The sequence below is a fragment of the Drosophila sechellia genome, chromosome 3L (genome assembly GCF_004382195.2).
Source record: "Drosophila sechellia strain sech25 chromosome 3L, ASM438219v1, whole genome shotgun sequence".
NCBI lineage: Eukaryota > Metazoa > Arthropoda > Insecta > Diptera > Drosophilidae > Drosophila > Drosophila sechellia.
This window is the reverse complement of record NC_045951.1, coordinates 15,426,145-15,451,094: the sequence shown is the minus strand read 5'-3', so window position 1 is coordinate 15,451,094 and position 24,950 is coordinate 15,426,145. Positions and strand designations below refer to the sequence as shown.

Genomic DNA, 24,950 nt, shown 5'->3' with positions numbered 1-24,950 from the left:
CTTTGTATGAGTACATTTATGACAGAGCCAACTGTATTTGGCTTCCCTGGTCGCTACAGAAACGGTATATTTTGGTATCTTCGTGAACAGCACGCTGGTATATTTTATCTCACCACTCATACTATTTCTATACGCGACGCTGAAGAGGAAGGCGAGTTTTGGAGCAGTTGAAAAGCCCGTTAAATAGTGCAAAATAGTAGCTCATTTTAAGTGCAACGTGTAAATAAAGGCAATTTAGATCGCGAATAAGTTTTGCGAGCAAATAATTCGAAATTGGGAAGTGGAAAGTACGTGAACTGGGCGAGAAAAGAAAACGGAAAACGTGAGACTGTGTGCGTGCGAAGAATTTTCCGTCTCCCTCGCACCAAAGTGGAGCGCACTCAATTATTTTGTGGATGGAGTGGAACACAAACAACAATAACAACAACGACTACAGCAATAACAAAAACGACGACACAGTAACAAAAACAACAGCAATAGCAACAACAGAATTAAATGCAAATGCAAAACATGTTGAGGGAAAGAGAGCGAAAATCGAGAGAACAATAGCATTAGAATGTAATGCTACCGATGGAATAACTAGAGTACAAGTACAAAAATTGCATTGGAAATTTAAATTCGTGCGACAAAAGCGGACGATTGCAGAAATTTTGGAAACTTGGCAGCCATATTTACTACAAAAGCAACGCCGTTGTAAAAATACGTGACAAAACGCTTACACACACATACTCACATTCGTACACCCACACACAGTTGCGTTCTCTCACACACAAACACACAGTTGCGCTCTCTCACACATAAATACACAAGAGTACCGAAAGAGTGGTGGAGAGAGAGAGACGCGAATGTGAATTAACAAACAAACAAAAATATTTTGCGAAAAAGACAAACACAAAAAGTAAAGACAATAAAGTGTATTACATAAACAACCGGAGCTCGGATATCGAAATAAATATTATGGAAATCGCACCACTGATTAATAACGCCGTCGCTGTCGTCACAGCCTCTGCCTCTGCCACCGTCTCTGCCTCTGCTAGCGTTAGCAGTAGCAGCAAGGATGATAACGGTAGGCGGGTCTTTAGATGATAAGCGGTTCCAGTGGGTTTATAATAAACTATATAAATAATAAAATATATGTAAATACAAAGCATAAGGTGCAGTAGGTACTCGAAAGAGTCACACTTTCTCGTTAAAGAACTTCACGTTCTATCCATATTTTATGATTATTATGTTCAAAATTCTTAATAATCAAAAGCGAAGTAGACAAACAGAATATCACTCACCCAGAAACTCTTAATCTATATGAAATATTGTCCGAATATTGAAATTATACAAATAATTACAAACTTCAGTATTTGGCTTCAATCAAAATATATCTATTCGTTTCTTTTTGTAATTGCCTAATTCGTTTACATCACCAATCATCGTATATTTTTAAGACTTATATCACTTAACTAAAAACTTAAGAACTGGGGTAATTTATTATTTGGTAAGATCAAAAAAGTAAAAATTGGAGCGACCTTGAATTCACTATAAAAAATGCAAAGAAAAAATTACGATTATTAAGGTACAATAGTCAATGTTACTAGTGCGAGTTGTTGTATTATGCGTAATATAGAATTGGTAAAATTTTCCACTCCCGATGACGTTGAAGACAGAACTTACTTCTCAACTTTATGCCACCAGTCCACGTTATCGAGTTCGTACTGTAGCACTGAGTGCACATTGCACAAGTAGTCACCCACACCAACTCTAGTGTGCGTGTGCATGGTGCAACACATTTCAACGGGGTCGCTGAACTGCCCGTGTGTTTTTCTGCTTTCAATTGTTTTTTTAGAGGCCAAGCGAACGGAGTACGACGGCAATAGCCTAGTAATAGTAGTGGTTTTGCCGCTTGTCTCGCTGTTTGTTGTTGCGCAATTGGCAGCGCAGAAATGTACGTAGATCATTGGCCAGGGGATAGCGATTACTCAGCAGTTCCTCAAGGTGCTCCAATAGCATTTGCCTCAGTTTCCGAGACAGCATGGCAACCAATGGTCGAAAAGGGTTATTTTTAGGCTCTTACAATGGGTGCTTATCGAATCGAGATGTTTACCATTAAAGGTAAAACTGCTAGGAAGTCGAAATAACGTAACTTCTTTCAGAAAATATACCTAAAAAAGTTTCCATTAAAGATCTTAGGGCACAACACAAACATTTGCTTCTCAAGAATAAATATTTCTTTTGAATTGTTTTAAAAGCTTTAAACATACGCTTTAACATACATACACAATTCAACAAACATTTTCGTGGACAATAAATAGAAACAATAAAACGTAGCTATCTTGATAGCATTGTTTACCAAACCTATTACGTTTACTACGCATTAACAAAGATTCAACACATATACAGCTTGTAAGGTAGGGTTTAGATATAAAACACATCACATTTGCATTGCTTTTATCTAAAACTACATAACTGTCTATTCATATATCAGCTGTTTTTGTAGTTTCATATCCTCGTGTTGCTTATATTACTATCAGTTTCTTGGGGACGTGTTCTTATCTATCAATTGTTCCCCTCTCTATTTCAAGTCAACAATCTAGCGTTGCTCGCGTCGCTCACTTTACAAAAAGTGCTAAATATCAACAATAACAATAACCAGCACAGCAAGAACAACAACCACAGCCACACTAGCAATAGCAAACAACACGAGCAACAAAAACAGCAGCAGCTGCAGCAACAACCACAACGACGAAACCTCGACATTAAAAGCGAGTATGATGTACTAAACCAATTGCTAAAAACTGGAGCTGTTTTCACCGCCACGCCCACAGCGCCCATTGCCATCGAAAGGAAGAAGCAGACGCAGCAGCAGCAACGTCCATACACACAACAGCCACATCAACAGCAGCAGCAGCAGAAGCAACGGCTGAATTCATCCATATCATCGACCCACTCATCGACATCGACAAACTCCTCCTACGGCAGCTCATCCTCGGAGGATGCCGCAGGCACATCTGCGCCATCGGGAGCAGGTGCAGTTGTCACATCAGCAGCAATAACACCAAGAGCAAGTACCACGAAGGCGTCCAGCATTAAATTGCCAGAGAAATCGAAAATTCCGTCCGATATACTTGATGATCTGGCCAGTCGATTTATAATCAATGTTCCGGACATGGAGCTAAACAATCTAATACGTATGTGTTTCCAAATCGAACTGGCCCATTGGTTCTATTTGGATTTCTTTTGTGCCCCCGAATCTGGCGAGGATGGCGAGACCCCGAAGTGCGTGCAACGAAAGCTGCCCTCGGTGGGCATCAAGCAGTTTGCCATGCAGTTGTTCCAAGTGAGTTTCGGATTCTGATAGCTTATGTTCGTTGAGTTATATGATTATATTACTCTTTCACCAGCACATTCCCTTCCTGAACAAACATTTTGGCACCGTGGATCAAATCCTGGACGAGTGGAAGAACTACAAGCTGTCGGTGCCCACTTATGGCGCTATTCTGGTGTCCGAGGATCACAATCACTGCTTGCTAGTGCAGTCCTACTTCGCGCGCAACTCTTGGGGATTTCCCAAGGGCAAGATCAATGAGAACGAAGATCCAGCTCATTGTGCAACGAGAGAGGCAAGTCGGGAATATATTGGAATTCTGAAAATATTATTGTGCACAATGAATGCATTCAGTGTGGTTTTAAAAAGAAAAAAAAAAGTGAAATCGAAATAGAAATAGAAATACTGTAAATGGATTATCGACAAACAAATTTATTAATCTCCGTTGATTTTTTAGGTTTATGAGGAGACCGGGTTCGATATTACGGACCTAATCGATGCAAACGACTACATCGAGGCGTTCATCAACTACCAGTACACGCGGCTGTACGTGGTGCGAAACATACCGATGGACACGCAGTTCGCGCCCCGCACACGCAACGAGATCAAGTGCTGCGACTGGTTCCGCATCGATGCGCTGCCGGTGAACAAGAACGATGCCATATCAAAGGCCAAGTTGGGCAAGACCTCCAACTCCTTCTTCATGATTATGCCGTTTGTGAAGCGCCTGAAGAAGTGGGTGAACGATCGGAAGGCTGGAATCGAGCCGCGTCGTCGCAAATTCTCTGGCCAGCAATCGCCAAAAGCGTCCTCGCCCACCAATATGAACGGGAGTTGCAAGAAAGACGTCGCCGGAGTGCGAAATGAATCGCGACGCCAGAGACACAAGTCCATGGGCGACCTGGATGGCGTTAAATTGAATAATCTCAATGGCAAGGGAACCGCTGGAACGGGAGCGGGATCGGCAGCTCCCGCCACCGCCACCGCTGCCATCAACTCGATGAACATATGCAATAGCAATGGGAAACGCAATAAACAAAATGTGGCTGCGGGCAGCAATCAGGCAACGCCACCAACAGCAACAGCAACGCCAGTGACGTCAAATGGCGCCGTCGTAGGAGGTACTGTATCCTCGAAGCGTCAACTGTTCCATAGCCAAAGTCAGAACGATGCGCAGCAATCGGCAAGCAATGAGAAGGTGAGTTATCTCAGGGTTTGATTGTAAAATAGGTACATAAAACCGAGAATCTTTAGCAGATTGTCAGCTCCTTCGATTTAATACGCAAGGAGAAGCAGCAACAACTTAAGGCAGCTAAGGCGCAAAAGCAGCAGCAACAACAGCAGCAGCAACAACAACAACGATCGCGCACCAAGTCGCAGAGTGATAAGCAGTACAATCCACAGCAGCCAGTCAAAATCCTGGGACAACAGCAGCCCACAACGGGCATGGATTTGATAGCCATGCTATCGGCAGCGGCGGCAGCTCAAAAGACACCAAATAACGAGCAGCAGCAGCAACAACGACCACGACCTGCTTCAGTGTCGCTTAACCTTGGAGCAGGCAGTGCCACAGGAGCAACAACATCAGCTCCGGATGAACAGGACATGCACAGGCTGCAGCGCATGGCCTCCGGCACAAATTTGAGGATTCTGAAGCGGGCACAGTCTCAGCAGCCGCAGCAGAACCATCAGCAACAGTTGCAATTAGGACAGCAACAGCAGCAGCTGGGAATCGACTTTACGCCAAATTTTAATTCGTGGACGAATTTCTCCTTTACCAAGAACTTCATAGCAAATGTGTTTTGCTAAACTTTTCTTTGAGTCAATCACACACACTTCCTTTCAAAACTCTCAATTAATGCATTTCCGCGCAAAAGGCCCGGTTACCGGGAACACCAAATAGTATAGGAGGCTCTGTGGCGTTTAAGGACTCGCGCTTTGGGTAACATAAACTTTGGAGACTTGCCAGTAAATGAGAGCATGCCAATTGCATTTAACAAGTTCATTTGTTATAAAACTAACACTACAACTACCGACACTACATAGACAACTAATCATGTCTAGTCCTAGGCCTTGGAGACTATGTACATAAGTAAAGTTTCTCGATCTCTGTACTGGAGATCAAGCTTTTCCAGACATATATATATATATATTCTACGTTAGGGAACTACAAGCACACCTAAACTCGAAAATTGAATGCGATCAATTGTATAGGACATTTTTAATACGAGAAAGAACAAGATTTTCATACCAAAAAGAAAAAAGAAAAGTAAAACATAAACGAGAGTCTTCCGCTCAGCACACGTAAAGTAATATTTTGTAATAACACTACAATCGCTGTTCGACTTTAAGATCCAAGTGAGAGCGAACAAATTGAGTATAATTATGTTAGAATCCCTTCTGTATAAGCTAAAAGTGTTGTAAGCCTAGTGAACCTAGCCTACTTCGAGCAGAGTGCTCGCCGTTTGAACGTATTTTTAGAGAAACCAACAACAAACTAAATCTAACTTAACTAAAGCGTAGCTTTAAACCGCCCCAAGTACAGATCGTTGTGCTTCGATTTCAAAGTCCACAGTTGACTTTTGGCAGGGGCAATGAAATGCTTCTGCGGGGCGAGAACAACACGATGATTAACAAATAATATTTCCGGGCCGTATTACTTACTGCCCGCCCCCACCTATGAAAGTTAGACGAGAGAGGAGAGAAAGATGTGTAAGAAAGAATACAAATAATAACAATGTAAATAATTAAATTGTGATATAGTATTTCTTAGCACAATTGTGATCTTAACAAACGGCTGGCAACTACAAAAACTTTTATAAGCGAACCACAACACCATTTTAATCAATCAAAAGAATGCCCCCGCACATACACCGTTCAAAATGAAGACCCACTTTCCCACAATCAGGGGCAATATCAGGCATATCTCAGCAGCAAAGTGTTTCGTCAATTTTTGATTGACCACTTGGGAATGGGGATTGTGAAGCTAAACATGAGAAAACAAAACATTTAACGAATTTAAATTAGTTTAAAATTGAATGCCTAAAACGTTTTCATCATAAGAAATTTGTATGATATATACGATGGGAGGTAAATGTGTTTGAGCGACTTGTAATTTTACGAAACAACCAGAACGGGAGTATATATTTTTGTGAGCCACTAGTGCGTAAGTTACGGGGGAGAGAAGCCTTTTAAGAAATGTTAAGTCTTTTGATAACTACGCGTAGAGTTCGTGATGGTTTTCAGCCAGGCCAAGTTTCCTATAATTCGTAGGCATGTCATGTTAGCATGTTAACTAATTCCTCCTTCAAACGTAGTCTCCAATGTGTAAAACAGTTGCCTATTAGCGTTTATCTTTAGACTAAGCAATGACCAGCAATGTCTCCAAGGTGGTAAAATCAGAGCCAATAGGTTTACAGCACCGAAAATCAAAAGAAGTTCCCTGTAACTCGGCCTTTTGTGTTCAATTCGAAAGTAGTTCTCTAAGCGTATCGGCCAAAAACAGTAAGAAATTTGCATTTGCTTTAAATATTTTACCATTGACTTTTAAAGCTTTTTGAAAAGCCATATTAACTTTTATTTTATATGTTTACTTAATGAGCTGCAAATCTGTTTTAAACACTTCTCTCCTTATTTGGATTTGGATTATACTTCATTTTTATTAAAAGCCTATAGTTTAAAGTTTATTTTTATTGGAAACACTCAAGATCCGTTTCCAGCCGCCACAGACAAATGCCCAACGAAATTGATAACAATGTCCTTCTATCCTGATTTAATGCCTTCTTTCTTCTCAATACCAAAAACGAACTTAACTTCTTTGGTCATTTGTCTGGGCCAAGTGACAAACAACATCAAACTAATTCAGCAAGCAATGAATATCAAACTACAAGAACAGCGTTGTTTACACAGCTTGAAAATTTCAACAAACCCAAGAATTAAATATTGTAACATTTTGTTGTAAACGAAAGAAACAAACTCAAAAGAGCAACATTTTAAATATGAATCCAAACAGGAAAAAAAAAATCGACTCTTCATTTGATGAACTGCAATCCCATTACAATTTTACCAATCCACAGACACACATTATATTTTACTTTCATTTTTTTGAAAAACCATAGACATAGCATTAATTAACTTTAGTAAAGGGCTCCTGGAACAACAACCGACCACATTAAGTTAATCTAAGTGAATGTTGGATGCGTGAGGACTTGCGCTATATTGAAATCTTGCCAACACCTGAAAGTCAGAACCGCCCGACGATTGGAGTGATCCAAGTACTGGCTCCAAGCTAAATTTGCTATGCATTTTAACCATTGTATCGAACATAGACAAACCAAAAAACAAATCTGTAAACACGTCCAACACAAAAGCGAGATCGTGGATGCACAAGAATAGATTTCCTGAAAATAAAGTTGAAAGAAATCCAGATTCTTTGGTTGAGCAATTCTATTCTAGTGTAAGCACCTCCTTCAAAATCATACGATATCAAAAATACAATTTGTAGAATTTAAAGCCAAAACAACCAAATACAAAATTCAAGTTAACTCTTCAATCAAGAACAATTGTAACGTAAAAAGATTATTAAATAACTTATTTGTGGCAATATATATTTCCAACGTTTTCCCCCCAAAAATTTCCGGCAATAAATTGATGTACCAAGTTTTAAAACTGATTTTTTATTTTCTACTGGGTTAAAAGCATCTTTTAACCGCTTTGTTTTCACAGTATTAATTTGTACATATTTAATCAGTTTTCAAGATTACCATTATTTGCTAGTTGGAAACTAAGGACTTCAATTGTACGAAACATTGATGTACTTTCCCTTCTGCATGGAAATTTTCTTGGGCAGGCTGATGAACTGTCCTCCGTTCTTACATTTCGTCGGGTCTTCCGGGAAATCTGCCTTAGTGTTAAATTTATTCCTGCGGTAGGGCAACTTTCGATCGGGTTCAACCCGTTCCTTGGGGTCCAGAGTCATAAACTTGCCCACCCGAAGGAGTCGTTTCTGTTGGGCAGGCGGCACTTTGCTTTTGAGTCCAGAAAAGAGGCAATGGCAACTTAATTGCGACACGCTATAACGTAAGGTGCAGTTCTTATATGGGCACTCATAAAATCGATTCTGCATGGATTCGACTTCGTGGCCTCTCATGTGCCTTCTGTAGGATCCTTTGTTAGCGAAGTACACGTTGCACTCCTCGCAGATGAAATCGGATAGATTGTGAACTATTTTCTCGTGGCGGATAACGTCGAAATATCGTGGGAATATCTGGTTGCATCTGAGGCACAGAAATTCCAAATCCCTTCCGCTGCTCATGGTCTCGTTGTGTTCCATCGTCTTCATGTGCTCATGTAGTTCGCGTATTTTGCGGAACTCTGAGCCACACTCGCGGCAATAGTAGACCGGATTTGGGCGGCGTTTCCAAGAATGCATGCGGATTTGGCTCAGGATTTCGAGCACATGGCCGCAACAGGTGCACAGCATCCGGGTGACTTGGGTCTTGTCCTTGAATAACTTGGTGACTGCCAAGCCATTGCGTGCCAATCCCACGCAAAAGAAATCCTCGGACGGGGTTTTCAAAGATTCTTCAAGTACGATCTCCATATTCTCGTTTTTTTCCAATCGATCATGGTCTTCCTTCAGTGGCTCCGCGATATGCTGATGAAGAGAATTCTCCTCATCATTCATTTCCGTTTCCCCCTCTTCTTTGTCTGATGGCACTTCAAACTTGACCTGAAATGCAGTGGAGTCGTCTATTTCGATGGGCCTCTGGTGAAACTCTTCGTGGGCCGTGCCCCACTTCTCCAGGGATTCGCTTATGCGCAAAGTCTCTACAAAGCAGCGCTCGCAAATGCAGGAATTTTCCCCCAGGATAGCAGTCTAAAAAACGTAGTTATCATTGCATGTAACATCCATTGGGACTCACTCTCAAAACTTACATCAATTTTGTACCAATCGAACAGTATTTGCAAGAGTTTATTGACCGATTTGAATTTGGGCATTTCTAGATCGATATCAATTGCCCGAATATCCTTGCATAGTTTGCAAATTTCCGCCATTTTGCTAGTATGCTAATATTTTCTAAAAAACAAATTAATAAAAGGTCAAGTAATCAATGATTTCTTCGAATCGATACACTCGATTTATCTTTAATTCATCGATATAAACCAGAGCCGCTTAATGTCGATAAGTTATTGAATTAATCGATTCTTAAAATTTAATTTAGGGATTTTGAAATTTATACAAATCTAAAACTAAATTAATTTTGATTGATTTGAATAAAGGTAGTTGTTCAGATTTAGGAATTAGGAGGAACGATCTACGATCGTAGTGACTTTTCTGCATATTAAACGTTATAATAGCTTACAGCTTAACATTTGCTATGAGAATCGGAAAATATTGTTTAATATCATAATCGAACAAAAAACCAATTTATAAGTTTGGGCTCTAGTTTTTCCATTAACTAAAACAGTATTTGCGTAATTATTTGAATATTCGCAACCCAAACATGAAATTACAAATAATTATGATATACTTGTAGCTTTGCAGGCAAAAGCTTAGCTTCGATGACTAAATGAAATATAAATTTAAAAATTTTAAATTAAGTGAATCTAGGATTCCAGGAAACTAGTTCCATTCGCCTCCCATAACTTCCGAGTATCGATAGCCCCTATCGTCCATCAGAATAGCGAACTAGTTCGGTTTGCGTGCAGCAGAACGCAAAGTACAACAGAATTTTTTTCGTTCCGTGTGACGTGAAAAGTGCACATAGTAATTGTTCGAATTAGTTTAAGCCTAGCTAACTGACTAAACAAATAGCCATGGTAGGTAGTTGTTGATCGACTGAGATAAATGATTGTGATAAAATGCTGACGCAGTGAGCGGTGTGAGTGTGTATGCATGTGAACCGCGCGTTAACTGGTGTGTGTGTTTTTGTCGTGGCAATGTGTGCGTGTTAAAAAAAGCGGCCGCCGCGTCACAATACAAAATTGTGCTTCGATTTTTCCTAATTGCATTTCGATTTTTCCCCATTTCCGCCCATTTCCCGGATCAGTCGTTTGCGGAAAAGATAACGGGTCTGCTGGCACGGCCGAATCAACAAGATCCAATTGGACCGGAGCAGCCCTGGTATCTCAAATATGGAAGTCGATTGCTGGGCATTGTGGCCGCCTTCTGTAAGTCGTAGGATATAATATATTAAGTTATCTACTAGCTTAACCCATTAAAATGTTGGAAAAAACATCCGTGACATTGGGCGGCCCAAAAATATGTTGCATCGATTTTTGTGTACCACCCTTTGTTGTTGTTGCTGTTATCTATTCGTAGGTGTAGGTGTGCAGTTGTGTTCGTGTGTGTACGCACGCTCTCTGACATTGATAAAGGAAAAGCAAGAGAGGGAGAGTGAGAGGTGAGAGGCAGTGAGAGCGGAGAAAGGAAACATGGGAAAGACAACACAAAAAGGATACACAAATTCACACACTGAAAAAAAAAACACGAGTTATGTATCTAGCTAAAGATTATGCTTACATCAAATTTATAGTGTGAATTTCCAAATGAATTCAGAAAGAAACGCATAATTTTAAGGCAAGACAAAGTCATAAAAGGGCTTTTTGTGGTATACATACCACTTAACTAAGTGGAGTTACTGCACTTAATATTAGCCTCTTATCTAACAATTTCGTTTGATAACTTTTTATTTCGTGTGTAGGAAATTGCAAGTGTGTATAGGAGCTTTTCTGTGTCAAGTTTGGCGCTCTGTTTTTTCTTTCCGCATCCAATGTAATTCTCTGTGCCCATTCAATCGAAATTCGCACTGCCTTTTGTTGTTTCAGCATCCCTCTTTCCATCTCTATTTTTAACTTTGTTTTACCCGCTTGCGTATTTGCTTTTTTATCTGGACTCATTTAACCTTAACCCTTAGGCTGTCACACGTGCTATAAGTGCAACATCGTAATAAGTGTTTGCGAATCTTAAATTCAATTGGGTCATTTATTTTGCAATTTCATCATCACCTTTCTGAATACATAAGAAATGCAGTTCAATGAACTTTTAAGTGATCTCTGATCGTGATCTACTTTGATTAAGCCCAAGTCAATCTTTTTTATCGTAGCATAATCAAAATGCTTTTGGGTTTCATTTCGTTAGAATACTTAGATTTAAACTATTTTTTTAGGATGAAAGTGAACATTTTAACATTCAGATACAATGAAATGTATTACATAAAAGCTTTATTTAAATAACTGAAAATTCCACAAAAACAATATGCCTCATTGATAAGAGACTTCGAACACTTACCGATATTATTCTTGGAATTTTGAGAGATCAACAAAAGGCAATTATTTATTCATAAAAATAAAACTATATGCAAGTAAACGTATGTACAACTTTTTTTTTCTCTGTACAAACGCATCTTTTGTTGTTGGTTATTCTGGCAATGATTGTCGTTTAGTGAAATGGAGAAATTGCCCAACAAATGAACACCATCCACTTAAAATCAATATAAATAGCTGAATACCTCAATTAAGGGATCACAAACTCACTCGTGCGGCTTCCACAACGAACCGGTTCTGTTTGCGTAAAATAAAACCAAAGTCTATGATTAATAAATAATTTTATTAGCCGGTCGGTGGAGCACAACGACTTCTTCTTCAGGTTGGGTCAGTTTGCTTGGCTTTAAGAACCGCAATAACCTCAAAACCCAGATCGGATTTCGCAAAAGGAAAAACCTAACTTGCGAAGCTGAAGATTAAAAGTGACCTAAATCGTGGAATCTTTATATTCATTCTTATGTTTTCAGAATTTTAGAATTCAACTTTTCCTCGTGATCTTTTGCAGCATTTTTTCCAGCCACTTTTATCCAATTATCGCGCCCCAGTCATTTGTTTATCTGCGAATTATAGTCGTATGTGCTGTTTACTCTTTGTTTATGCTTTTATCATAGACCAAAAGCAGCTGATAAAATATTTTAATGTAATTCACTTGTACGCCCCTCTAGCGATATCAAATGGAATTTAGTGAATTCTACCTGTGAACTACTTACTATCAACTAACCATTTGCCCAACTGTTTTTCATGCTGTTTGTCACGCTTCTGTGGCTCGTTTTTGTTTTGAATTTTTAAATAAAAGAGAAGGCCATAAAAAGTTAGAAATTGGCACAATATGAGTCAGCCTCGTAGATTAGATTGCATTTCCGCGTTATTACCATACGGCGAAGTTGGCCCGACATAATGGGTCTAGTGGGAGTATGAGATTGGAATTTTTGGTCAATCCCCTGGGTCAGTGTTTGGCGATAAAGATATACGCCTTTTTATTGTGGAAATTTCAAAAATAGCTTGACCTTTTCATGTATTCATCATATAGAAATGTAAAAACATAAAAATTAGTTTCATTTATTTTAAATAATAAAATATCAATAGAAGTTAGCAGTAAGAAACTTGAGCTACAAGGAAACAGTAGATTAAGTAGCAAATTAATAGCCAAGGAAACACTTTACTTATTTAGTTGATTATAAAATTGCATAATTAACATCTCTTATCCTTTGACTGCCTTCCAGTTGCCATTCTCTTCGGCCTGTGGAATGTGTTCTCCATCATCACGCTCAGCGTATCCTGCCTGGTGGCTGGCATCATTCAAATGGTGGCAGGATTTGTGGTGATGCTCCTGGAGGCGCCCTGCTGTTTCGTCTGCTTTGAGCAGGTGAACGTGATCGCGGACAAGGTGGACTCCAAGCCCTTGTACTTCCGTGCCGGGCTCTACATTGCGTGAGTAACCAATGAATTGTTTTTTATAAATTGCATTATTTCCTAAAGCTTATGTTTTTCATTTCAGCATGGCCATTCCGCCCATTATTCTGTGCTTCGGATTGGCCAGCTTATTCGGCAGTGGGCTGATCTTTGGCACTGGCGTGGTCTACGGCATGATGGCGTTAGGCAAGAAGTGAGTACGGGGCGGTAGGCATCTCGGAAAATCGCAGTTAAATTCAGAAAATCACAGCGAAGCCCTATGAATTTTAAAATAAGTAGCTAGATTCAGATCAAATTGCATTAATTATGCACTCATGTGTTCCTAAAACTTTAACCTGGTATTCAAAGCAGGCTTTATGGTGAATTTCTGAATTTTAAGTCGACTTCGATTAATCGAATGTGGGGGTTAGTTTAGTTGCTAAGCGAACGGAGGAGCGAGCGATTTAGTTAGTTGCGCTAAGCCATTTTTGCTAATCGAAACCAAATGTTTTCTCTATATTCCCACGATGTGCTTGCCACTGTGAAAACGCTTAAATAACTATAAACTAACACGTAGAGCTTCTCGAGAGGACATGGCCGCCGCTGCCACATCGCCCACACAGATGGCCGGCAGTCAGGCGGGCGGTCAGATGCAGATGGGCGGCGATCAGCATATCACACTCATGGAAGATCCCGATGTCTGGCGCCCCACATAAATTCCTAGCCGCGCCATTAGTAACTGCCAAAAGAAAAACCACACTCAGATACAGATAAAGACACAGATACTCAGATACACAGATTCACACACAAAATACTCCACTAGAAATGCGAACGATGCAAGAATTGATCGAGTAACAAATATTTTACGGCGCCTAGTTTTTAGTGTTCGTTCCGAGGATAAATGCAACTAAGTGAGGAGGAAAATCACTACAAAGCAGCATTGTAGGGCATCAGAGAACTAGTATACAGAACACCCCACCAAATACAAAAGAAAATTGAACGAAATTCTCATTACTGTTGAAACCGAGAGTGTTAGTCATCAAAGTGTATATTGGGCAAATGCATTTCCGTCATTCGTCCCCGTTTTGCATGACATTCGTACTATATTCGTATTCAAATTTTTTAATATCTTTCGTCGAGCGGTTGGTGTTGTTAAGAACTACAGTTAAATATATATAATATGCATAGAGAAACTACTGATAACAATAACGTAACTCACATGTCAAACTGCAGCAAGCATATATTTTTAGTGAGAAACTATATTTGAAAGCTAACCGAATGCAAGAGGAACCGGAACCTATAAGTTAACCACAGCTTCCACACACACTCTCACACAGCTAATGCTAATGGAAAGCCACTGATGATATGGACAAGTGAATGTCGAGAACCTAGAGCAATATGTACAACTCAGAAATTATTAACTTTATATGCTTTGCTTCGATGTAAACCATAAAATTAAATGTTAAACGTTATTTGAGAATCGATTTGCTCGCGGGATAGTCACAATTTGAAATTGAACATAATCAAGCATACAGATAGAATATATATATATACAACAAGTTGAGAATTTACCAGTTATATTTTTTAAATGTTGTAACCGAAAAGTGTCCATTTCCATTTGATGCATTGTTAGACGGATTTCTTCTTTGACAATTACTTGGTTAATAGGTTTTCGTTTTCGGGTTTCGTATGATTTCTTGTTTGCTAGAAGTATATGCTTTTTTTTTAGTATACCTAAGTTATTTATAAGAGTTTATTCCAATCGTTTAACTTTGAAAGTCTGAGAAAAACGTTTTAAATTATTTTTGTTGTTGCCTATTGGCATTCTTACCACAAGAAGCATTCCAAAATCTGTTTACTTACGCATAAGTTATTGTATAATTTATTTATTATAACTTTAAATATAAATTATTTAAAAGAAGCTCGCGATAATTTATTACAATTTAGCCTTCGCCAGCATCTGAGAGTCGTATTCAGTTGGTTGAACTTTGTTAATCAATGAACGCAACACTAAAAATTAAAACATGTAAAATATTTCGTTAGAATTTGAACGCGCATGAATCAAATATCAAACACTTTGTACATGCCGCCTGAAAACTGTCCAAAATCCTGCCGTTAAAGCCAACTACACCCAACGGCGGCCAACAGCGATTAACAACAATATACGATTTACGTTAACGAGTTCATAACTTTGCTGCGTCCAAGAGATCACTACAGGCAAATACATTTTGAGCTTTCCTTTTTGTAACTGCTAACGATTGTAAATTGTATATTTTTCCGTAGATTTTGTCAATGATCGCTGACCTATTTTTATTTGTGCACACGAAGAATTAAATAGATTTAGATTAGTTCCTGTAGTTCCCGGTATTTATGTAAGATTTGTATACTGTATTTATGCTGCCTTAGTTTTTTTTGGTTGTCTTAGAAAAGCTTTTAGAAAAATCTGGCCTGTTCTTTCGACCCTTTGGTTCCATGTAGGCAAAGTCACAGTTTTTAGTTGAGCACTTGTAAATTGTATAATTTTGGAAACCATATTCCAATGTTTTTTACTCTAAAGACTAATGGAATACTTTTACTTCTCCAACAGAGCATCCGCCGAGGACATGCGGGCAGCTGCTCAGCAAACCTTCGGAGGAAACACACCTGCCCAAACCAACGATCGAGCGGGGATTGTGAACAACGCCCAGCCCTTCTCCTTCACCGGCGCCGTGGGCACGGACAGCAATGTGTGATGCGGAAGCAAGGTCGGGATCGGAATTTCGAGGAATCGGAGAGCTGGGTGTGCCGTGAGAAAACAAGACTCAAAACGCAACATTTGAAGGGCAAACCTAACCAAGAGAACATCGCCAGGCAATCATAAACATAATCATGTGCAATTTCTGATTGTTCAATAACCAACGCAAATGGATAACGAAAGTTTTTAAATCCGATTAGCTCTGATCTCTTTCTAGAGCAATCCAAATTACTCGATCAGAAAGAAGCCTCCCCCCAAAACAAGATCATTAAATTAACAACCATTTTTGTATTAAATGTATGTAAATGTATATTGGTTCTAAAAGCGTTTTGCGTTTTCTGTATCCTATTAATTAATTGTGTTGCCTGTGTCCCATCATTCCAAAACATTTGGTTTCAACTAAGTAGAAATTGGAAATAAATTATTGAACGACATCACTAGCGAGGTGAAAAAAAAGATCATGTAAAATTTATGTTTAGTCATAGTTTAAATATACCTTAAATATATTTAAATGCATAATACTAAAATGTTTAAATTAATGCAAATAACACTATAAATATTGTATGTAAACCATATTCAAATTGAATTAAACATACTTTAAATTATGTTAAATAAAATTAATTATACAAATCATCGTTGTAATCATCGCTAAAATATAACTATTATGGGGCATGCTTTTTGGAGGATTCATGAGTATCGGTATCTTTTGGGGGGAAATAGAAAATCAGATTACGTTCGCAAATATCTTATGTATTCAAAACTTTTCGCCATAACAACAAATACTATTTATAAAAACAAATATTACAAAAACTGTTAACTAAATGATTAAGATTCATTGGAGGCGCTTTCCTCGGAGACGCTTTCATCGGAGGCGCTTTCATTGGAGCCGCTTTCGTAGCCTTCAGGATACTCGATGATCAAAATTTCTTCGGATGCGCTGTCATCATCCGCGGCATCATCATCATCATCATCATCCTCCTGCAAGTCGTTGGCAGACTCATCGGAATCTTGCGAGAATTCCCAACGGAAACGACGATCGCTGATCACATCATCACCCTTGTCCACAACATCCGAGGAGAGACTGGCGGCGATCACCATGGCGATGATACCTAAATTGGATAGACTTGGATGACTTGGTATCCTTTTCGTCGGCTTCCTTTTCCCAACTCACCAAAGAACACGAAGAAAACCTTGTTGGACTGCATATTTGATGATTGATTGTAGCTTGAGATGCTTTCGATGCTGAGTGAGCTTTTGGCTTCAGCTTATATACCCAAAATTTGGCAAATGCCTTGCGAATCGTCTGACCCAGCAGACAGTGTTTGACTACCCCAAGATCAACGAAATGCCCCAAAATTCTACATAGAAACAACTAACAAAATATTAGCATAGCTATTGAGTTTGAGTGCTCAAGGTTAGAGCTTTCGGGGTTTGCTGGGTGATTTGTGTTGGTAGAACCACGTTTCAATGCTGTAAATTGGGTTGCAAATTAGGTGGCAGTAAAATATCTTAGAGATACACTAATTGAATATACTTAATATTAATATAAAGGTACATTTAAATTTAAATTTAAATTTAAATTCATTTAAATACAGTGTAGAATTTTGAAAATATAAGTACATTTTTCTTATCAAAATTTAAACGTTATTTCGTTGCAAAACCAGTTCATCATTTAATGACACCCATTTCCTAACTAGTTTTAATATTGTGAATAAAACCTGACACATTTTGTTTATTGTTCATTTAATTTTAGTTATATAAAATGTAAGGTCACAGCTCAAAAGTATGCAGCAGAAATGTATGTATGTAAAATATTATGTATAATACACGCGTATAAGTAGAATTCCATGTATATTTGAAGTATAAGAGCAGTTTGCTTAAGGTTTACTGCTTATAAGTTGTCAAAAAGTATTTACATGTTTTTAAAGCGTATTAAAAAGTGTTAAACGTTAGTTTTCCTCCTCGCAAGCATCAATCCAATCGTTGAATACATCAATTGCCTCCGTGAGATTGTTTATTTGAGTTTGAAAAAATTCCTGGCACACGGTGCAGATAACTCTTCCTATTTTTTTCACCTTATCCCTATGAATATTATGAAATTAGTGGAGCAAAATCATATTTTGATTACTACTCACAGTTTTGCTTCACAGGACTGCTTGTGATTGCAGAAAGGACAATCGAAAAGAATGGGCAGCGGCTGAATGTTTTTCTTTCTTGGGGCTCCTTTGCGCTTGGACTTGCGACGACCCATGGCAGAAGATCAGAAGAAAAGATATATTTTAATATATTGCAATTGCAATTTTTATTTAATATGCTCTGGCACACTTCTGACTTCACTTTTGTCAAATAACATTTTTGACAGTCGGCAGTAATTTAATTTTAGCTATAAAAAAGCTGTTTAGCTAGGTTGTTAAAAATCAACGGAGATATAAATAATTTATTTTTTGTTTTTAATTATATGCTCAAAAACTTAATAATTCTCTTATAATACGTAATATAATAATAATATAATACATTATATAATACTAAAACTTTTAGGAATAAATATAAATATGATTTCAAAATTATTTTATATCCCTTCACAACTAAAAACATCCTAGTGTGAACTCACTGATTTGTAATAATCTGTTTAATACTCCGTTGCCGCTTCTATGTTTTTGTGTCGGGTTTCCAGTTGAATAATTTTAATGTTCATATTGATCCGCTTGGATAGCGAGGATCTTCAATTGATTGAGCATCTTCACATAAGTTGAGCATCTGTCTAGAGATCCTTTCAAGAAATAACTTGGGATCCCTCCTTTTACGTAACTCAATGTAGCAGAAAATCCCTTTGTCGCCGGCATTGTATCTCAGCAATCGATCGTGAGTCTGCCTTTGGGGCAAAGTATCGATTACGCAATTTGATTGAGCAGGCAAACTAGGTAGTTCGGTGCCCAAAGATGTGGGTCAAGTGTTTGGGCAGGGAGTAGATTTCCGATGAAACGACACCAGATATGGACATGTTCCCACATCGCATAGCCAAGGAATAATCCAGTGAAACGCTTTCAACATACCGAATTTGCTCTGGCTAAAGCGCCGCAGGACAAAACTCTGCGATGACAGCCAAATCTGTTTGGAGTGTTAAGGGATTTCTCTGCTCGCAGCGTGAATTGTGAGATGGTCCGTTTTTCGGGATGCCTGCTGCTTACCATATTAGCACCAGGACATCAAAGGACAGCTGAATGTGTCAACAGTTATTGCCAAAACGCTGTCGGCGGCGAGTTGAGAGAGTCGGCATTCTGTTCCCAAAGCCAGCATGAAATTTGTACTAAAGTTGGCAGCAGGATGCCCATCTGTTTTTTAGCGGCATTTATTCCATTCGCCATGCTTTTCGATACTGCCTGCCCCTGCCTACTGGTTATGTTTTCCGCCAAATGGGATTAATTCGAGATTTTTCAAATCGAGCAGCGAGTAAAAGTCTTAAGACTTTGCTTCCGCTTTTACCCATCCTTTCTGCCAAATGGCATTGTGTTCGGGATCTGCTGCTCCTTTTTTCTTCTTGCTCCTGGCTAATCTCTACTGCTCACATCTTGGCCAGCTGCTCCGCACCGTTTGCCTTTTGTGGCTTGACCATTTCGCTTTGTTGTTCGGCTGCAACTTCAATGGGTCCGGCCAGGACTCACGTCCTTTGTCCTTTTTGTCCGTTCATTTGCTTAAACGCATCTTATCCTGTTAAAATGTGCGCCCCGGCTTTCCGTTTCGCTGGAAAATTGATCTTTTTTGCAAATTTCCTACTCAGCTTCTGGTCTTCTGCTCCTTTCAGGACGCTCTCGAGTGCACACTAATTGAGATTTTCCTCCTTTTTTCCATTATTATTGCCGGTAATGCAATACACGCGTTCCGCTTTCAAGTCGACGACAATGGAGTTCGAAAGAAAAGTTTTTGGAAAAGAATTTCAGAACTAATCGGGCATTGTAAGGTGTTCTTTGGTTTGTGGGCTAGTGTATCCCATATTATCCATAAAAATGTTAAATTCTATAATATATAATATTCTAAGAAACCAATTTGATATTGAACAATAATTTTAACGCAATTAAATATTAAGTTATATTGTAATATTAATAAGTACCTTATTTTTATAATATGAAATATATAAAGTACCTATAAAATGCACACCTGAGCGATTTCCAAAAATACGCAAAATAAAATTTAAACAATTAAAAAGCTTGATAGCGCATAACATATTTGTTCGGCCAATTAAATGTTCTAAAAGCCATGAAATTATTATTATATTGTTTGGTGCCTCTTTAGGTGTCCCCATCCACATAATATTTTTATTTCGGTTCCATTTACATGTTCGTGGCACACGCAGCGCATTCATAACCATATTTCATCAAAAATTCAAAGCGTTTCCCCCCGAAAAACATGATTATTAATTAAAATTCCCAAATCAAAATCAAATTACGAGTAAATCACAATAAAAAACGAGAAACATGAATAAATTTCCCCAGCAGAAATATACACTTTTTGTTGATTGGGTCGAAGTTGGGGAGCGAAGTTGGCAGCCTGTCGCCAGCGGCTTCCGTCGCCCAACTTCTAGGAATTTCGAAATGTGCTCGGAAAATGCATATATTATATACAAATTAAATTATGCATAATTTCCCCGTTTTCCTCTACGTCCTCTGATTTTGTTGCCTGCATTTAAACCAAAGTAGCGTGGGGCACCCAACACCAAAACCATAAAACTGTCATAAGGCGCTGCCAACGAAATCGAGAGGAAAGGAAAGGAGGCGCCCACAAGGAATCGGGAATTATTATCTTCTGGGGACACATGTGTGACTAAGAACTACTTGGATATTACAGAGGGGTTAGAAAAAAAAAAAACAAAGAAATGCATAACATTTTAGAGGCGTTACACTATACAACGTGCTATGGTTTTCTTTAGTTCACATATATGGTTACAAGCATTGCATTAAAACTAAAACTATATTCAGTGCTCTTAATATATTGATTAATTTACTTAATTATTTAGAAATAACTGCAAGTTTATGCTACTTATATATACCCTTATATTTGCACTTAGCAGCACAATAGTATTCGATATTAGGCGGATGTTGTCCTTGTTGAAAGCATTACAATAACCATTTCCTTTACAACCCTGTTATCCAGTGTAATAAAATTTCCATAAATTCAAAATGTTTGGTGCCCAATTAGCGTGTAAAATTGTCATAACCTTCCGCCAGGCGCCTCCCATCCGTAGGCTCCGATCCAATCTAATCCAAAAAACTCCATCCCAATCCCGTTCCCAATTTGAATCCCAACCGATCAACAGGTAAAAACTGATTTTATATGCGGCAGAAGGACCGCCGACCTGCGCGCGGATAATGCTCATTTTCATTCGGTTTCGCTGGAAAATTATGTCTGACGTTGGCGCAAAGTGCCCGGGGCATAGTTTTCCCCATTTTCCATACTTATGTACCTTCGCTCGGTGCGCGTGGCGCGATTTAAATTATGATGACGCCAAGGCGCCAACTCGGCCTGCCGGTGGGCCTTCATTTCCATCTCGTTTTCATTTAATATTCAAAGGCACTCGGAAAAATTTGCATTGGGTTCTCAAAAAGTTACAAATATTCATAGGCTTGGAATGGAAAATATTGTTACGATTGCTATAGTAAATTAACATTTTTAAGTCCGCTTTTTCCTTAAGGATAATACATATTGTAAGTATTTTATAATGCAGCATTATTACATTTAAAGCTCATGCTATATGTAAAAATTTAACTAAGCCATTAGTTTTTATTTTTTGTGCGTGGGTTACATTTGAAGCCCATTTCTTGTAGTGTTCTTCTGTGTGCGGGGAATGGGGAACAGGAAAGGATAACAATGTTGGCCGGCGCTTCCACGGAACTATAAATTTTTCAGCTCATGATTACGCCAAGAGAAATATTAATTGGTCAGGAGCTGGAGCTGGAGCGGAGCAGCTGCCGCCTAATCTTATCAAATATTTGACAATAACCCAATTAGTAACCACCTACGGGAGGATCGAGAAAAGGACATCGGAACGACAAACAAACATTGCGCAAAAAAGGAGTCCTTTTTCGGGCCGTACTTCTTTTTAAATATTTTCGAGAAATGCTACCAGGGAAGCTGACAGGGAGTAAGACATCAGCCGATATAGATGCAGCTGCAAATCCTGGGACAATGATGTCAAGTCGGAGTCAAAAGATGCGCGCGTCAACCATAAAACTAGCCGACCTGGACAAAGGAGATAAGACTGACGGAACGGAGAGACCGCCCCTGAAGGGACATCCTGGCAGGACTCTCGGCGGGCAGCCAGAGCCTCTAATTTGTGAAACCTGCCTACAGTTTAGAGGGAGCAACGGGCCGTCCCCGGTACGCAGCCCATGACATTTGAGATTTTGCAGTCGATGATTCTCAATGCTGGACATTGTCAGTTTGGAATTGTAAGGATTCTCGATCCGTCGGTCCTGTTTGTGTCGTGTGGATTGGGAAAAGCGCAACTGAAAAGCCACAAAGAGCTCCGAAAATTTGCCATAATCATGACATTTTGTTAGCCCGCCTCTTTGTCCTTCGATGCATTCTTCGCTTTAAAAAGATCCTTTCTTGCCTTGCCGTATAATCGATGTAATGTTGCATCTTTATCGGAGTTATACAGATAGAGATAATGGAGATACGACAGTGGATGATGACTTTGTTGTTGATATTGTTTGGGGGATTGCTCGTTTGATGTCTTTTTCTTTGGAGAAATTGCTTGCTTCAGCATTATTCAACAGTCTTTGGAATGACAATAGGCTTAAGTCTATTGTTTTATACAACTACTTGTCTATAATAATATTAAGATTTTTTTAAAAATGTAATTTCCATAATTTAACCTAGGTTTTTGACATAGCCAACATACGTTTTAGATCTCTAAGAAGAACAGAAATCCTGTAGTTTGGATATGATTCATATATGATGTTCCCTACTAAAGTTCTCTTCTCTGCGATATAAGAGACCGCAAATATTTCTTCTTAACCCCACGATTAATCCAATCAGCCGCAGAAAACTACAAATGCTCTGGTATCCAGCACCCCATTCAGATATTTATTCCCCCCTAAGCAATCCCCACAAATGCAGACCCAATTAAAATTAATTTTATTCAATTCGAAATCAAGTCCCAGCAGTGTCTTTTCAATTTCTTGCATTTCTTTGTGCGCCGCTTGAGGAGCGATTATTTAATCTGGAGCTATTAATGCCGTGGGGTCCTCCAAGGAGCTGGGGAGTGCTCCCCAGTTGGGGAGCCGTATCCTTCGCTTGCTGTTGTTGTTGTTGTTGTCCTTGTGCCCGGAATGCGAATCCAGTTAGTCAATGCTTATTGATGTTTAGTTGCTGCTGCCGAGCTGCTGCTGTGGTATTATTTCACTTGCGTTTCCGCTTTTGGCCTTGTTTACTTTTGCGCTGGCTCCCAGACAAAAGCCCCCCAAAGATCCCCAATCCCCCAATCCGCATCCCCCAATAAACCGAACAAGCCGCACTATGTTTTGGCATTTGGCTCACTTGTTTTTCCTTTTCGATGTGTCTCGCCTTTTTTTCTCCCCCGTTTGCTTTCGTTTTCCTCGTGACTCCTGCGAATCCCTTGACAATGCAATAAATTGCGCAAAAATTGGAAAAATAGAATTTTAGCCGCACCACCATTTCCAATAACAGTGGCAACCAGCAGTACAGTTAGGCTTGCAATGAACGTATGCTATTGTTTTATAACAATTGGGTTTAAATCCATTTCTTTAAAGCTACATAAATTAAGATGCTTGATCCTTGTTCTTATAAATGTAAGAATATTAGCAATTTATGTTTATGATAATATTCATATTTTTTGTAACTATAGTACTTTCCTTTTCCTCATGTGTATTTTAGTCCTACCGCTTACCAAACAAATATATAGTTGATTCTCATTGAAAATCCAACATATGGAAGTTTGACTGTACCCAAAGCGGAAAAGCTCCTCTGGCTTTCACGCAATATATCCACCTCGGCTCCCCTTGTCCATCCAACCCCCTCCCCTCTTCCTCCGCGCTCCCTCTACGGAAATCAAGTGCTAAGCTTCCCACAACGCAATCAATTGATTTCTATTGTTTTGTTAAAATGTCGTGCCGGGTACCCCAACCCCCCTCCACGACTTCCATGCTCCTGGAAAAGTGTCCCCCCCACCAATATTTCTGTTCTATTTGAGCTTTCATTTGTTGTTCGCCCCCCTTACTTTCTGTGGCATTTTTATAAATTGCTTTGTTGTGGTCTTTATTGAAATTTTTGAGGTTACTTTTGTGATTGTTGCTCCCATTCCGATACAAAATAACGATGGAAAGACCAACGAAAACCACTTCTAAATAAAAATGTCTATTATTTTTGTTTATTTGTTGATTTTACATTCTGGCGTCTGTCGCACTTTTTGCATGTCCGGTATTCCAATTCACTCTCTATATATATTTATTTTTTTTTGGGGCTTTTCCATTTTGGTTGAAATATTCATGAGTTACGTTTTGGGTTGTAAATGAAAAACGCTCTTTTGGGGATTTATGGCAGTTACTTTTTTCACGGCGATACTTTCAATGGCTTGATAATTTATAGTTTCGGATATTCTGCTAAAAGGGTTCTTTATTTTTATTCAAAATGTTCTTTGGCTGGGCCGAATCGGAATATCGAATCTGGCCAAAAATGTTGCAGTTTTTGGTGTTCCATTTAACAGGACATAAATGGAAAGGATACAGAAAAAAGGGGCTTTGTGCAAACGAAATTTATTTCGATTGTAAGATAAAGCGGTTAACGGTGTATTTCATTTTAACTGTAACCAAATTATTGGTAGTTATAACGGTTTTTATTGGTTATTAAATTGTGAAATTGAATCAATTACATCATACAGAGTTTTTACTTTTATTTAACTCGATATTTGAGCGCAGAGAAATAAGTCTAGGAAGAATTTAATGCCATTGTAATCGAGATGTGTTCGTTTTCATTATAAGTATTTCGTTTTCCCACACTAGTTTTCATATGGAAATACATCATCTATCTACTTGTATATTTTGATTTCATCTTTAGGGTTCCCTATTATTTTAGCCCGCATCACCTGTTGAAAGTATTTCTACCAAATATCCACAGACAGCATTTGTTTTCAGCATCCTAGAGATGTGACTCAACGATCATATG

The 24,950-nt window shown here is 38.8% G+C and overlaps 5 protein-coding genes across 8 annotated transcripts; 2 read left to right on the top strand and 3 right to left on the bottom strand.

The window, feature by feature from the left end:
* The first annotated feature begins 112 nt into the window (after positions 1–112).
* On the top strand, positions 113–7,984 carry LOC6605829. 3 transcript variants are annotated; one of them, XM_002030608.2, is made up of 5 exons: positions 113–1,066; positions 2,574–3,328; positions 3,393–3,611; positions 3,774–4,514; positions 4,574–7,984. In XM_002030608.2, exons 1-5 carry the CDS (start codon positions 958–960, stop codon positions 5,123–5,125), a joined length of 2,376 nt encoding a protein of 791 aa, XP_002030644.1. In that variant the 5' UTR covers positions 113–957; the 3' UTR covers positions 5,126–7,984. The 3 variants fall into 3 exon arrangements, with proteins under 3 accessions (XP_002030644.1, XP_032573373.1, XP_032573374.1); XM_032717482.1 differs by having other exon boundaries at positions 4,571–7,984; XM_032717483.1 differs by lacking the exon at positions 113–1,066 and having other exon boundaries at positions 2,627–2,757; positions 2,817–3,328; positions 4,571–7,984.
* On the bottom strand, positions 7,964–9,451 carry LOC6605828 (histone-lysine N-methyltransferase PRDM9). Its single transcript, XM_002030607.2, has 2 exons — positions 9,254–9,451; positions 7,964–9,194 (listed from the first exon to the last, which is right to left on the bottom strand). Exons 1-2 carry the CDS (start codon positions 9,371–9,373, stop codon positions 8,109–8,111), a joined length of 1,206 nt encoding a protein of 401 aa, XP_002030643.1. The 5' UTR covers positions 9,374–9,451; the 3' UTR covers positions 7,964–8,108.
* Positions 9,452–9,980: 529 nt separating this feature from the next.
* Positions 9,981–16,345, top strand: LOC6605827 (calcium channel flower). Of its 2 annotated transcripts, none has more exons than XM_002030606.2 (5): positions 9,981–10,138; positions 10,369–10,489; positions 12,868–13,075; positions 13,143–13,250; positions 15,624–16,345. In XM_002030606.2, exons 1-5 carry the CDS (start codon positions 10,136–10,138, stop codon positions 15,766–15,768), a joined length of 585 nt encoding a protein of 194 aa, XP_002030642.2. In that variant the 5' UTR covers positions 9,981–10,135; the 3' UTR covers positions 15,769–16,345. The 2 variants fall into 2 exon arrangements, with proteins under 2 accessions (XP_002030642.2, XP_032574379.1); XM_032718488.1 differs by lacking the exon at positions 15,624–16,345 and adding an exon at positions 13,614–14,957.
* Positions 16,346–16,499: 154 nt separating this feature from the next.
* Positions 16,500–17,048, bottom strand: LOC6605826. Its single transcript, XM_002030605.2, has 2 exons — positions 16,942–17,048; positions 16,500–16,879 (listed from the first exon to the last, which is right to left on the bottom strand). Exons 1-2 carry the CDS (start codon positions 16,973–16,975, stop codon positions 16,596–16,598), a joined length of 318 nt encoding a protein of 105 aa, XP_002030641.1. The 5' UTR covers positions 16,976–17,048; the 3' UTR covers positions 16,500–16,595.
* Positions 17,049–17,269: 221 nt separating this feature from the next.
* On the bottom strand, positions 17,270–18,089 carry LOC116801060 (transcription elongation factor 1 homolog). The gene is made up of 2 exons (XM_032718489.1): positions 17,906–18,089; positions 17,270–17,852 (listed from the first exon to the last, which is right to left on the bottom strand). Exons 1-2 carry the CDS (start codon positions 18,019–18,021, stop codon positions 17,720–17,722), a joined length of 249 nt encoding a protein of 82 aa, XP_032574380.1. The 5' UTR covers positions 18,022–18,089; the 3' UTR covers positions 17,270–17,719.
* Positions 18,090–24,950: the final 6,861 nt, after the last annotated feature.